The sequence below is a fragment of the Delphinus delphis genome, chromosome 11, assembly GCF_949987515.2.
Source record: "Delphinus delphis chromosome 11, mDelDel1.2, whole genome shotgun sequence".
Lineage (NCBI taxonomy): Eukaryota > Metazoa > Chordata > Mammalia > Artiodactyla > Delphinidae > Delphinus > Delphinus delphis.
The window spans coordinates 8,537,465-8,549,817 of NC_082693.1; the positions used below are offsets into that span (position 1 = coordinate 8,537,465).

At 35.6% G+C, this 12,353-nt stretch overlaps 1 protein-coding gene across 6 annotated transcripts; it reads right to left on the bottom strand.

Moving 5' to 3' along the window:
* Positions 1-884: 884 nt before the first annotated feature.
* LOC132434415 (C-type lectin domain family 7 member A) lies at positions 885-12,146 on the bottom strand. 6 transcript variants are annotated; one of them, XM_060026084.1, is made up of 6 exons: positions 12,047-12,146; positions 10,198-10,296; positions 9,081-9,209; positions 7,848-7,999; positions 6,366-6,484; positions 885-1,116 (listed from the first exon to the last, which is right to left on the bottom strand). In XM_060026084.1, exons 1-6 carry the CDS (start codon positions 12,144-12,146, stop codon positions 984-986), a joined length of 732 nt encoding a protein of 243 aa, XP_059882067.1. In that variant the 3' UTR covers positions 885-983. The 6 variants fall into 6 exon arrangements, with proteins under 6 accessions (XP_059882067.1, XP_059882068.1, XP_059882070.1 ...); XM_060026085.1 differs by lacking the exon at positions 9,081-9,209; XM_060026086.1 differs by lacking the exon at positions 6,366-6,484 and having other exon boundaries at positions 939-1,116.
* Positions 12,147-12,353: the final 207 nt, after the last annotated feature.

The window sequence follows — 12,353 nt, forward strand, 5'->3', positions numbered from 1 at the left end:
GGAGACCCAATTAAACCAAAAACAAAATTAAAATGCATGGCATCGTTTCAAAATCCTGCTTTATACCTTAATTTAACTCTCAACCTGAATTATCTTTGCCCTTCCACATTTCTTTTCAGATAGTGACAACACAAGTTAGTGTCTTAAAAGACAATAGTCAACCTCACCAAACATTTCTATCTTCTTTTTTTAGATTTTTAAATATTTAAGATCCAACATTTATTCTTCAATACAAAACTACCTATTATACTACCTCCTCCCCAGGGCCAGATTCATCATCATTTCTGGAGAGAGGGCAAATAGAGATCATGTTAATTATACATGGCACATAATTTAAAGGCCAAAGCTTCTTTAATTAGCATTTTTTATTAAAATGAAATTTGCATAACATTAACCATTTTAAAGTGAAAAATGCAGTGAACGTGATGCAATTTCTGTTCACATATTAATGAATACAAGAAGGCTGTAAATACCTCTCCAGTAATATGGAAATCCCCATTGGAAATATAAACAGCACCAATGGGAAAATTTAAAAGAAAATAAGAAAGAGACAAATCCTCATAGGAGGGAACTTAGTTATGTTCCAATAATACCTTTTAACAGTAATTAATTCCTGAGGAATTGCTGAAAACTGCAAAACAGTAATCATAAAAAGTAATAAAACATATTTTGCATTACAACATGTTAATACCTCTGTCAATAGGACAGGTTACTTTTTTATATTCATTGTCAGATCTTTTTTTGATTGATAGTATTTAAAAAGGAGAAAGCTTTCTTATAACAGCAGATTCCCTACAATTTCACATTTTACAAGATTCTCTTAGTCAGAGATATGGCAGACATATTCTCTCGGCTATTTGAGAAAAAAAGAGACGGAACTGGATGATTTTTTTATGATGCTTTTGGTCATAAACATGTTGTTTTCTACCTTCCTTACTATCTTACATATTTCTCTCTGCTCCTCCACAGCGACACCCCCACCGTTATGTTGACAGCTTCTTCTCACAAATACTGTATGAAGGCACACTACAAAGTTGGTCGTAAATGACTGACACATGAATCCATACACAACTGTGAGATGAGTCTTGTTTGGTAACTGTTCTTCTGATTTGAAACCTGTTAAAATAAAATACAATAAGGTAATTGTATAGAACAAACATAAGGAATGTTGTCCACTGTCTCCACAATGCTGAAATAAGTTGGTAAGGATACTGGTGAAAAGAGTTTCTGAAGTGTACGTATCATTGAAAAAGGAAACTTGAATTTAGTTTCTATTTGTTTCCAGTGGTAACAAAATAACCTTCATTACTAAGGCATAAAAATGACTCAAAAAATTTTAAGAAATACTACTAGTTGCATAAAATTAAATAAAACTGACAAAAAAGAAAAACTATTTAACATTCTATAGACAGTTCTTTACTTCTCTTTTAACCTTTTACCTAGAAGTATATTTATCAAATGAAGCAACAGTTTAGCAAAAATATTATTGGGTATGTTTAGTGAGTAGACCAAGTTGAAGCGTTCTTGCTAAAAGTTATTTAGAACTAAGTGAAGAATCATTGATATCAAAGCCATTTAAAGGCAGTTCAAACAACCCTATATTTTTAATGCATCCTGAAGTTTGCTTTGTATTGCAATATAATGAGAGATGATTATGAGAATTACCATGGGTTAATAGAAGCACGCTCTGTTCTGTTTGCTCTTTAGTCTCCTAAAAGAGCAGTGTTAATTATTCAGTCAAGCTCAAAGGGCATCACTGAGCCTCAGTATAAAAGCTATGGTCTGGTACTTTTCATCCTGTACATCTATCTCTTCTTTGCCCTGGAGTTGGAGGATTGAGAGAATTCTTCTATTGAAATAACTAGACTAAGGACATGAAACAACTTTGATCCAGCCTCAGGGAGAATTCTGACCAGTGATCTTCTCCAAAAAATTTTCTTGACCTCTAAGAGATTTTGGAGTATGTACAGAGCCAGATTAAATTACTGTCACCAATGAGTAATTACATATCAAAATGTTAATTTGGACCTACTCTTATGACTTTAGAGAGTCCACTATTCATTTTTTAAAACAGAAAAGAAAACACAAGACAAAGGGCTATAGAAAAGTAGGAGATATATTTTGTCAAGATTCTTTGTTAATAAATTCACTGTGCTTTGGCTAGTGGAAGTGAAATAGTTAAGTGGTATTAAAATCAAAATGTGATAATACTCAGTTTGTACTATTCATACCCGATGGTGCTTGTCAGAAGCAAATGAAAAGCTTCTCTGTAAACTTCAAATTAATTCTACAAACATTTAAGAGATAATGTTAAGTGCATTATCAAAAAAATCAGATATATCGATATGAATACAAATTAGAAGAAAAATAGTAGAAACAGATACAAATGAGTATATGACACTGGTATTATCAAGCACAAATGTTAAAACAACTATACAGTGTATTCTAGGAGTTAAAACACAATACTGAGAATGTTAGAAGAAAGCTAGGAATTATAAATAGCAACTGGGTAGATTTGAGAACTTGTAAAACTGAAAAATTCATCAAACAAAATTAAAAGCTTAACTGAGGCTTTCAATGGCAAGTTAGCTACAGATGAGGAAAAATAAGTGCTGCAAGATAGGTGAGAAATAAATACATAGGTTACAGAAAAAAAAGGATAAAAATATAGGAAAAAGCAAATGAGACATATAGGATATTGTGAATGGGTCTGTAACACATTTAACTGGAATTCCAGAAGAAGGCAATAGAGTCAGGAAGGAATCAACATCTGAAGCATGTGGCTGAAAACTTTTCAAAGCTGAAAAAAGACATCAGATTTAAAACATATATTACCTGCAAATAGCTGACTTTTCAAAAACAACAATAAAAATAAAATACATTAACAATAACAAAAACAAAAAAAAACAATAAAAATACATTATAGTAATATCTCTGAATGCTTGAAAGAAAAGAGACTATAAATTTCTAATTTTATACTCAATATTTTTTAGAAAAGTTGAAATAAAGACAGTTTTAGACAAGCACAGGAAATCTGACCTTAAAATTTCAACTCTAAAGGAAATATTAAAGAGTATTCTTCATATTTAAGGAAATGATTCAAAATGGAAGGTAGGAGAGGCAGAGAGGATTAAGAAGCAATGAAAACCGTAAATATGTGGGAAAATCTAATAAACTGACTGCATAAATCTATATTGTTTTCTAGGGCTATACTTTTATTGAATCCAAGATGCCATCAACCATTGATGTACCATTTATTTAATTCTGTGAAATAAATGCATTCGAGATGGGCATTTAACAGAAAACCCTGCAGAAGCTGGAAAACAAAGGACTATTTTGGTGCAGGAGTAAATGAAAAATAAAACTGCCAAACGAAAAAGAGTAACAATGAAAAGTGCATTTCTCAATCTTGCCACCAGGGGGAAGGCGGGAGGAAAAAATTATACCCCCACAAGCTGCTACTCATACAATTTTTCTGTCTGAACCTATAACAGTACACACACACACACACACACACACACACACACAACCCCTAGTGGACTGTTTAATTTAAGTAGCCTCAGGTCTGTGGTGTTCCTCTTTGACTGGCAGAAACAAATGCTATGCTTTGACAGAGCTCAATTTTAGTGCAGGATGACAATGATTATAAAAGACCAGCAGTGGTAAGACATATGCCAATTTTAGAGATACTAAAATGTGGGAAAATATGGGCCAGAGTTAAAATACACAAAAATAATAGCATGTGAATTGGGGAGGGAGTATACAGAGTAAAGAAATACTCTAATATTTTATATTGCCCAGGAAAAGCATGAAAAGGCCAATTAATATTAGACTTTGATGAGTGAAGACTGTATGTTGAAATCTCTAGCGTAACTGCTAAAATTAGTTAAAAAGTAAATTCTAAATTAACATAAGAAAAGGTGGAACAATAAAAAAATAAGTTCAAAAAAGAGGAAAGAAAGAAAAGAAAAAGTACATTGAAGGAGCCTGAGCCTGCAAGATATAACCATTCTAAACTATATGTGCCTAATAATTTGGCTTCAACACATCAACAAAAATGTTTACAGAGTTGTGAGTAGAATTACAGTGGAAGATTTTATTATAATTCTCTCAGTATGGGAAGACGAAGCAAATAAAAACCAGAGAACTGAGAAATCCCTGGCGGTCCAGTGGTTAGGACTCAGGATTTCCACGGCTGAGGGCCTGGGTTCAATCCCTGGTCAGGGAGCTAAGATCCTGCAAGCTGTGCTGCATGGTGTGGCCAAAGAAACAAACAAACAAAACCAAAAACCAGAGAACTGCAATCACACTGAGTATGTTCTCTGACCACAATGGAACTAAACTAAAACCTAAAACAGAAGGATAACTGTAAACACACAGATAGTTCTAAATTAAGAAATACATTTCGAAGTAACTCATTGGCCAAAGAACAACTCACAATGAAAATCAGAAAGTATTTTGAACTGAATGAAAATGAAAATACACTAAAATTATAGCCTTAAATGTACATACTTGAGGAAAAAAAAGGATGAACTTCATGAGTCCACACAAGGAGTTAGAGAAAAAGTAGCAAATTTGGGGCTTCCCTGGTGGCGCAGTGGTTGGGAGTCCGCCTGCTGATGCGGGGGACACGGGTTCGTGCCCCGGTCCGGGAGGATCCCATATGCTGTGGAGCTGCTGAGCCTGCGCTTCCGGAGCCTGTGCTCCGCAACGGGAGAGGCCGCAGGGGTGGGAGGCCCGCGTACCGCAAAAAAAAAAAAAAAAAAAAAAAGTAGCAAATTCAACACAAAGAAATTGAATGGAAGGAAATGATAAAGGTGAAAACCAAAATTAATGGGAAAAAAAGAGAGAGAAAAAGACACAGAGGGAGAAAGAATCAACACAGCCACAAGTTCTTTCTTTGAAAACTACACCCAATGAGACTGATTAAAAAACTAAAAAAGAAAAGAAAGAAGAAAGCACACACACACACCAATAATAGAAATGGAAAAGGGGAAGATAATTTCATGTTCTGCAGATATTAAAGAGAAAATGAACGACAACTGCAGTGAGGAAGACTTCAACACTTTGTGAGAGTTAATTTCATGTGTCAACTTTACTAGCCACAGCCAGATCAAACATTATTTTCAAGTGTGTCATTTGAATCAGTGAACTAGACTCAGCAAACTAGACTTCACTCCCCAACGTGGGCGGGCATCACCCAATCCATTGAAGGCCTAAATAGAACAAAAAGGCAGAAGCAGAAATTTGTTCCTTTCTTCCTGCCTGACTGTGTGAGTGGCGACATCTCATCTCATCTCACCCTCTCCTGCTCTGGCACTGGGTTTTACACCATTGGCTCCCCTGGTTTTAAGCCCTTCATACTTGGACTGAAGCTCATACACTACATGATTTCCTGGGTATCCAACTTGCAGACGGCAGATTGTCGGATTTCTCAGTCTTTATAATCATGTGTGAGCTTATTCCTCATAATAAGTCTCCGTATGTAAATTCTTCTTCATTGTGTGTATCTTAGTGCGTACACATACAATGAGGAAAAATTTATAATCGTGCAAATGTTCATATGTCTAAAAGAGCTTTATAAAATGTGAAATGTGGGCTTCCCTGGTGGTGCAGTGGTTGAGAGTCCGCCTGCCGATGCAGGGGACACGGGTTTGTGCCCCGGTCCGGGAAGATCCCACATGCCACGGAGCGGCTGGGCCCGTGAGCCATGGCCGCTGAGCCTGCGCGTCCGGAGCCTGTGCTCCGCAACGGAAGAGGCCACAACAGTGAGAGGCCCGCGTACCGCAAAAAAAAAAAAAAAAAAAAAAAAGTGAAATGTGGTTGCTTTTAAAATTAATAATAATAGCATGTATCACACATTTACTATGTGCAAGATGCTGTGCTAAGTGATTTTACTTTTATCTCAAAATCCTAAGAGGTACGTACTATTTTATTCTCATTTACAGGTGCAGAAAGAGGGGTGCTGTTAGATTAAGGAACTCATCCAGTTTCACACAATGAGTGGGCCAATCATTGACTCAAGCTGAGAACTGACTTCAAAGCATTGCTCTTAAGCACAGTTTTACACTGAGTCACAGTGATTGCACCTTCCTGGGCAGCCTCACATGCCCTCCTAGTAAGAAAGCTGAGGGAGCACTTGTGTTGACAGCTCGAGATGGCCATTCAGCTCTTTGCAACTCTTCAGTCTTCCTCTACCCTCTTGTTTTCTTTTTTCCTCCTGGCTCACTCTTTCTCTCTCCCCATCACTATGTATCTTTTTCTCTCTCTTTCTTATTATGGCCAACAGATCAGATTCTTAACTGCCTGACATGCTCTCACCTCTCTGAGGAAGAGTATGAAGCTTTGTCTCTCCAGATACTTACAAGTTAGACAACAACATTGAACCATCGTCCCAGAGCCATGGTTCTTCAGTCTGACGGCGAGAAAGCCCTATCCAAAATGAATGGTCAAGTTGGGAAGACACTTGCCTAGATATAAATTCCTGTAAGGAAACATAAATACAAATACAAGTCAAGGAGAGAGAGAGTGTGATAGACAGATGATAGAGATAAAAAGAAGATACAGAAACAGACTCTTGGAGATTTTGAGAAACAGAGATTGAGTCACCTTGGTGGAGGATGTACACATATACTGGCGTCAACTCAGACAGAAGTGCCAATTCTTGAATGCCATTGAGTGTCTCAAAAGTCGTATCTCATTTCTTCAGAGTCGTATTGTTTAATTTTCCAATAAAGAATGCATCCTTAATGTCAACATTGCACTGCTTGCATTCAACCTACCTGACAAAATCCAAGGGCGACAGAATATCCTAGGCAATGTCCATGGATGACAGGCCACTATCTTCTCCACAATTTTAACAGAAAATATAAATTTACATGACCTTTGTCAAGAAATGCTTCTCAGAGTGAGATGACAATTTTAAAGTCGTTTAGTCCCACTGCATGAGTTATGCATAAGTAATCTGGGGGTTAAAGATCATATGTGAATCGTTGACAAATATAGCACAACACAGCGGCAATTACGGGAAGGTCTAAAAGTCAGACAGACTTCCAGTCCTATGCTCTTTTTTTAATCATACATCTACTTCCATTCATTTTTATGTGAACTATAACTGTTGGGTAAGACAGAATAGAAAAAAAATTGAGAGTAGTGAAAGTAAGTATAGAAGTTATAGATTGTTTAGATTTGTAGTATAGAATGTTTCCTGACTATTAACCCCTTCTCATGGCTCATCTGAGTTCTATCCTTCATTCAAGATGCATCGTAAGTTGCACAGTTTCTGTAAAGTGTTTACGTCAGTGGGGATCTCCCTGAATTTCTATGGCACTTGTGGCCGGTACGAGATATTTTACTTTAAATACCTGAGTTGTTTCTATTTTCTTACAAATTATTTGAGCACTGCTAAAACAAGCCTACTTTTTAAACCTCTTTGCCTTTCCTAGTATATTGCAAGGAGTAAATGATTTATAAATATATATTATCATAGCTGCTGTTTCTCTTGATAATTATGATAACAAGGGGAAGATTTTTCTATTTCACTCCACCACACTTACAACCTGAAATCCAAGCCCACAGAAATGAGTAGTGGCCTGACTATTATAGTCAACGTGCAGTTGTGCTTAAAGGGTTTATTTCAAAGTAAACTGTGTTCATATTTTAATTAATTAATTACAGAGAGAAGCATATATTATGCACTTTACTCACTTAATATATGCTATTATTATAATCATGGAGGATATATAAAATGACTTTCTTTTAGGGAAAAATCATCATTACCTGGAACCTACCTCTATTTTTCTGTTCAATATAGACCACAGATAATTATAACTGAAATCTACACTTACCAACTCGTTTAAGCTGTCTATCTTCAGGAGATTAGAGCCCAGTTGCAAGCACCGTCTTTTACTTGTATCCCAGGAATCTAATGATGTGCTAAATAGATAACAGCTATTCTGATGTGTGATCCAGTTAGGGGGACAAGAGCTAGAAAGAACTCCTGGAAATAAAAGATAAATACAATGAGATTCATACTATACCAATTCCCTCTTTCAGTGCAAGTACCATTCATCCTAAGGACACTTGATAAATAATCAATGAATTACCATTAATAGATTTCATTTTCAATTCAAACTATATGGATACAACCTTACAGAAGAGGCTACATTAAAACCCCTTATTCATTTACAATTAAAAAATGAGTTGAGTGGCTATAAACAGTGTTTTAGACAGTGAACCCTCCTTTCCTTCTTGACTTGTCTTCTATTCCTTCAAAGTCAGACCAGAACTCCTTTTCTCCATGATAACTAATAAATGAATTCAAAATCAATCACTGAGATATACAGTAATTTCATGTTAACTTATTTTACAAGTGTGAGATCCATTTCAGAATGCAATTTTCCAAATAAGAAAAGTATAAGAGCAATCGTTCACATTATAGAGTAATGTGATACAAATAGTGAGGAGGTATGTGTCCAGAGATGGAAAATTGAAGACAAAATGTTGTCATAGTCAATAATTATGCAATTAGAAATTGAAGTTTTGTGTATATAAAATTGTAATTAAATAAATGAACTTGCAGGATTAAAGAAAAACAAATTTAACCAGAGTTTTCAGAAACATATCTATTAGGTTTATTTCTTTTGTAAACGTTTAATTCTTAGCAACACTTTCCCTTCTTTCCTTTTTCTGTCCGTTTTTCTTTTCTGATGTCCTATTTCCTATTTTAACTATATCATTTTAAAATGTCAATTCCCTAAGGGATGAGAACACTTTTTGTTCCTTCACATCAAATTATACAATCTCCTATAAGCCTAAATACATATCCTGTGATAAATTAGTTACTGATTTAAAAAAAATCCAACTAAGTTGGAGATTCAGCTAAGTTCATAAGGTATTTATGATATCACTTTATATATGACAGGGGACGTATTTTACTGAGACAATACTGCTGTGGGCTTTCCTTGGATGCACAATCACCGCACATAAAAGTACTTTCTTCATCCGTTGCTCCAAACCTTAGCACCAATAATTAACCCTTCTGAATTAAGGACTTTATTAATCTTTTAATTCTGCCTTGCCTGTGGTCGTGAGAGCCTTGGTAGGAGCCACATTGTCTTCTAAAGATGGTTGACTGTGGTTCTCTTTATTTCTTGATTGAAAGCTGTTATCCTTCAACAGGTTGTTCCCTGAACTGGGTCTCCAGATAGCTTCATATACCAACAACAATAGTAATTACAGAAGAAAAAGTCATTTTGCTATGTTTGGGAATTAAAATCCCCAAAACCATATTTTTGTTGAAATGTAAAGGGATACATACTTGATTAGTGATAGATAATACATTGCTGATGGAGAGGTAAAGTTAGATGATAGATAGATAGATAGATAGATAGAATAGATGATAGATGAAATATACAGAAAAAAGAAATAACTTCCATGAAGAGGGTTTAATACAAAAGAGAAAAATGAAGCAAATGGAATACAGTCAATTGGTACCATGAATGATTTGAAAAAGTAATAAATCTTCTATCTTTCTTCTATTATTTAAAAATGAGAGTTCCTTGAGAACCTGCCTGGTGCCTATAACATAGAATGTACTCAATAAACACTTGTCTATTTAAGAAATCTTTCATATAGCCTCTTTGAAGGTACAATAATACTTTATTCAATTTTGAATGCATGAGCAATAAAATCTATGGAAATTTATTCATCTGTCACAAAATAACTAGTTAGTATTTGATAAGTGCCTCAGGTATTTCCTGATATTATCCAAAGGAGTTTAGAGTAAAGATCAGGTATAAAATAATTTCCTTAAATCATGAGACATAAAAATTAGCTTATAGTCTCTTTAGAGGATTTATTTCGTTAGGAAGATAAACACCAATTGTACTTCCTTTTTACCTCCTCTGGTTTGCTTTCATTAATTTATCCTAGGAATTCCATAGCTTTGAAACCAGCTCTTCAAGGAGAGCATGCAGTTAAGAGTATGAGTTTTTAGGACAGATCACCCAAATTTCTAATCATGATCCTACCAATAACTAGTTTATGACCCTAGAAATAAAATGAGAACTAATAGCGCCAATTCAATAGGGTCAATATACAGATTCAATTAGATTATGTTACGCTCTTAAAAGAGTGCCTGGAACAGTATAAATGCTTATTAAATGTCTGTTGTTAATCTCTCCCACCAATACTCACCCATGGTACACAGGACCACAGTTATCACCAGCATTACCAAGCATAAAATTCCCAAAGTCACAGCAATGGGACGCCAACGAGGGGATACAGCACAAAATCCTGAGGCGCCATAGGGAGCAGAAATTGAATAAAGAAATTGGATGATGGATTGCAGAGCACTTTATTTCTACAGTTCATCAAAATCTGATATCCAGATAAGCTAGTCATCTAGGATTAGTCTGAATTTTTCTCCACCTTTAGCATACCTCTTCAGGTTCTGAAACTTGATATCTATGCACTCCTAATTTCAGCTCCACATTGATGTCTATAGTTCTTTTTTTTTTGATGTCTATAGTTCTTGACACTACCAGGATTCAAGAAATCCTACCTATTCTTAGAAGAGATAGCTTAATGTAGCAGAAATAATGCTGGTTACTAAGGGTAATCTTCCCCTTTCACTTACTTCTTGCACGTCCTTGGGCAAATTACTTCCTCTGTTTTTCCATTTCTCTTTGTGAAAAATTAGGTTAATAATACCTCAAAGGATTATTGTGGGCATTAAGTTAACATATGTAAAAGTACCTAGTTTAGGGACTACTAACACATTATAGGTAACACAATTTGTCCACGCACATCTATAAACACACACATGTCTCCCTACCTCTTGCATCATCTAGTTTTTCCACTCTTCCCCATCAGGTTGCCCAAGAAAAGAATTGCATAAGTGACAAGAGGAAAATGATTGTGCAATGGGAATGAACAGAAAGCAGAAGAGAGTAAATTCTGCCGTCAAAACCTGTGAATAATCTCTTGATAACAGGAAACTCACTTTATATTAATATCACCACTTAAAAACTGAGAATAAGCAATAAAAGCATTTCAGAGAATTGTCAGATAGGGGAACCATAGAGGAGATTAAATTGCTCATTCAGTGAAGAGAGAAATCTTTTAATGCCCTTCCCCAGATTTCACCTCTTTTACGTTATGTCTAAGACTCATGTCCTGATAATGGGATCTTTTTGGCTAATACATATATATTTCTTCACGGGCATAAAAAGAACTCCCTTTTATTTAAAAAAAAAAAATTCCAAATCAATCTCATTACCACACACACACACACACACACACACACAAACAGGCTCAGGATTCTAAACCCTATGACTTCTGACTTCCCTTTGGCCTTTTCCATAAAATCACAAGTTGTTTTTTCCATCTTTTCATTCTTATCTCCAATATCCTGATGTTGTTCATTTACACTTCTGTGTTTCTTTGACCTCCATTCTGCAATTTACTCTTTTCTGTCAAATAAACAAGTCACTCCTATTGAAATTCTTTCAGCTTTGCATTTCATCACACTTATTACCAACTTCTTATTTTTGAAGTGTCTGTCCCTATAGAACAGAGAAATTGTGAGTATTTTCTATCATCATAATAATTAACTTAAACATAGTTGACCCTTGAACGACACAGGGATTAGGGGCACCGCCTCTCCCCAAAGTCAAAAATCTCCATATAACTTAGAGTTGGCCCTCTGTATCTCAGTTCTTCCATATCCACAGTTTGGAATCCATGGATTCAACCAACAGCAGATCGTGTAGTACTGTAGTGTTTACTTTTGAAAAACAACCATGTATAAGTGGACCTGTGCCTTTCAAACCCGTGTTGTTCAAGGGTCAGCTGTACTGATGATTAGTCCCTGAATGGTTACCAAAAGTCTTAGTGCCCGTTCAAATTATCTTCAGTGACTTCTGAAAACCTTTTACAATATATTAATAAAAGCCCGACAAATCGCAAGTCTCTCCAATTTTTTCCACTTCCAGTTTTAGTTGATGAGAATGTAAATGTTGAAGTCAGAAAGAAAAATATATACCTTTCTCTGAGACCACAGGTTTCCTGATGATATTGCAAGAGCTGAAGTCTAATTGAGTATATCCGTCTTCATCCAAATTTTCTATGGAATGGTGTTCCATTGTTCTATTGAGTTCCTGAGTTGCCTCAGCATACGAGAGCTCTTTCTTCTCTTCTCCGAAGACAACTGCCTGTGGGCAAAAGAGGACCTATGAGTCAAGTCAAGTGGGGGAGGCATTTACTAGGCTTTAACAAGTTGAGCTTAAGCAGTCCAACCAGATACCCAAAAGCAGGAAATGAAATATGTGCAGTGGTAATTTCCCATTGGT

Excerpts from the sequence above, each read along its gene's own strand:
- LOC132434415 (XM_060026084.1), bottom strand. The coding sequence starts at position 12,146 with ATGGAACACCATTCCATAGAAAATTTGGATGAAGACGGATATACTCAA. Across the intron at positions 10,297-12,046 it reads ACCTGTGGTCTCAGAGAAAG|GATTTTGTGCTGTATCCCCT; the intron begins GTATATATTTTT and ends ATGGCGCCTCAG. Across the intron at positions 8,000-9,080 it reads CAAGGCTCTCACGACCACAG|GAGTTCTTTCTAGCTCTTGT; the intron begins GCAAGGCAGAAT and ends TTTTATTTCCAG.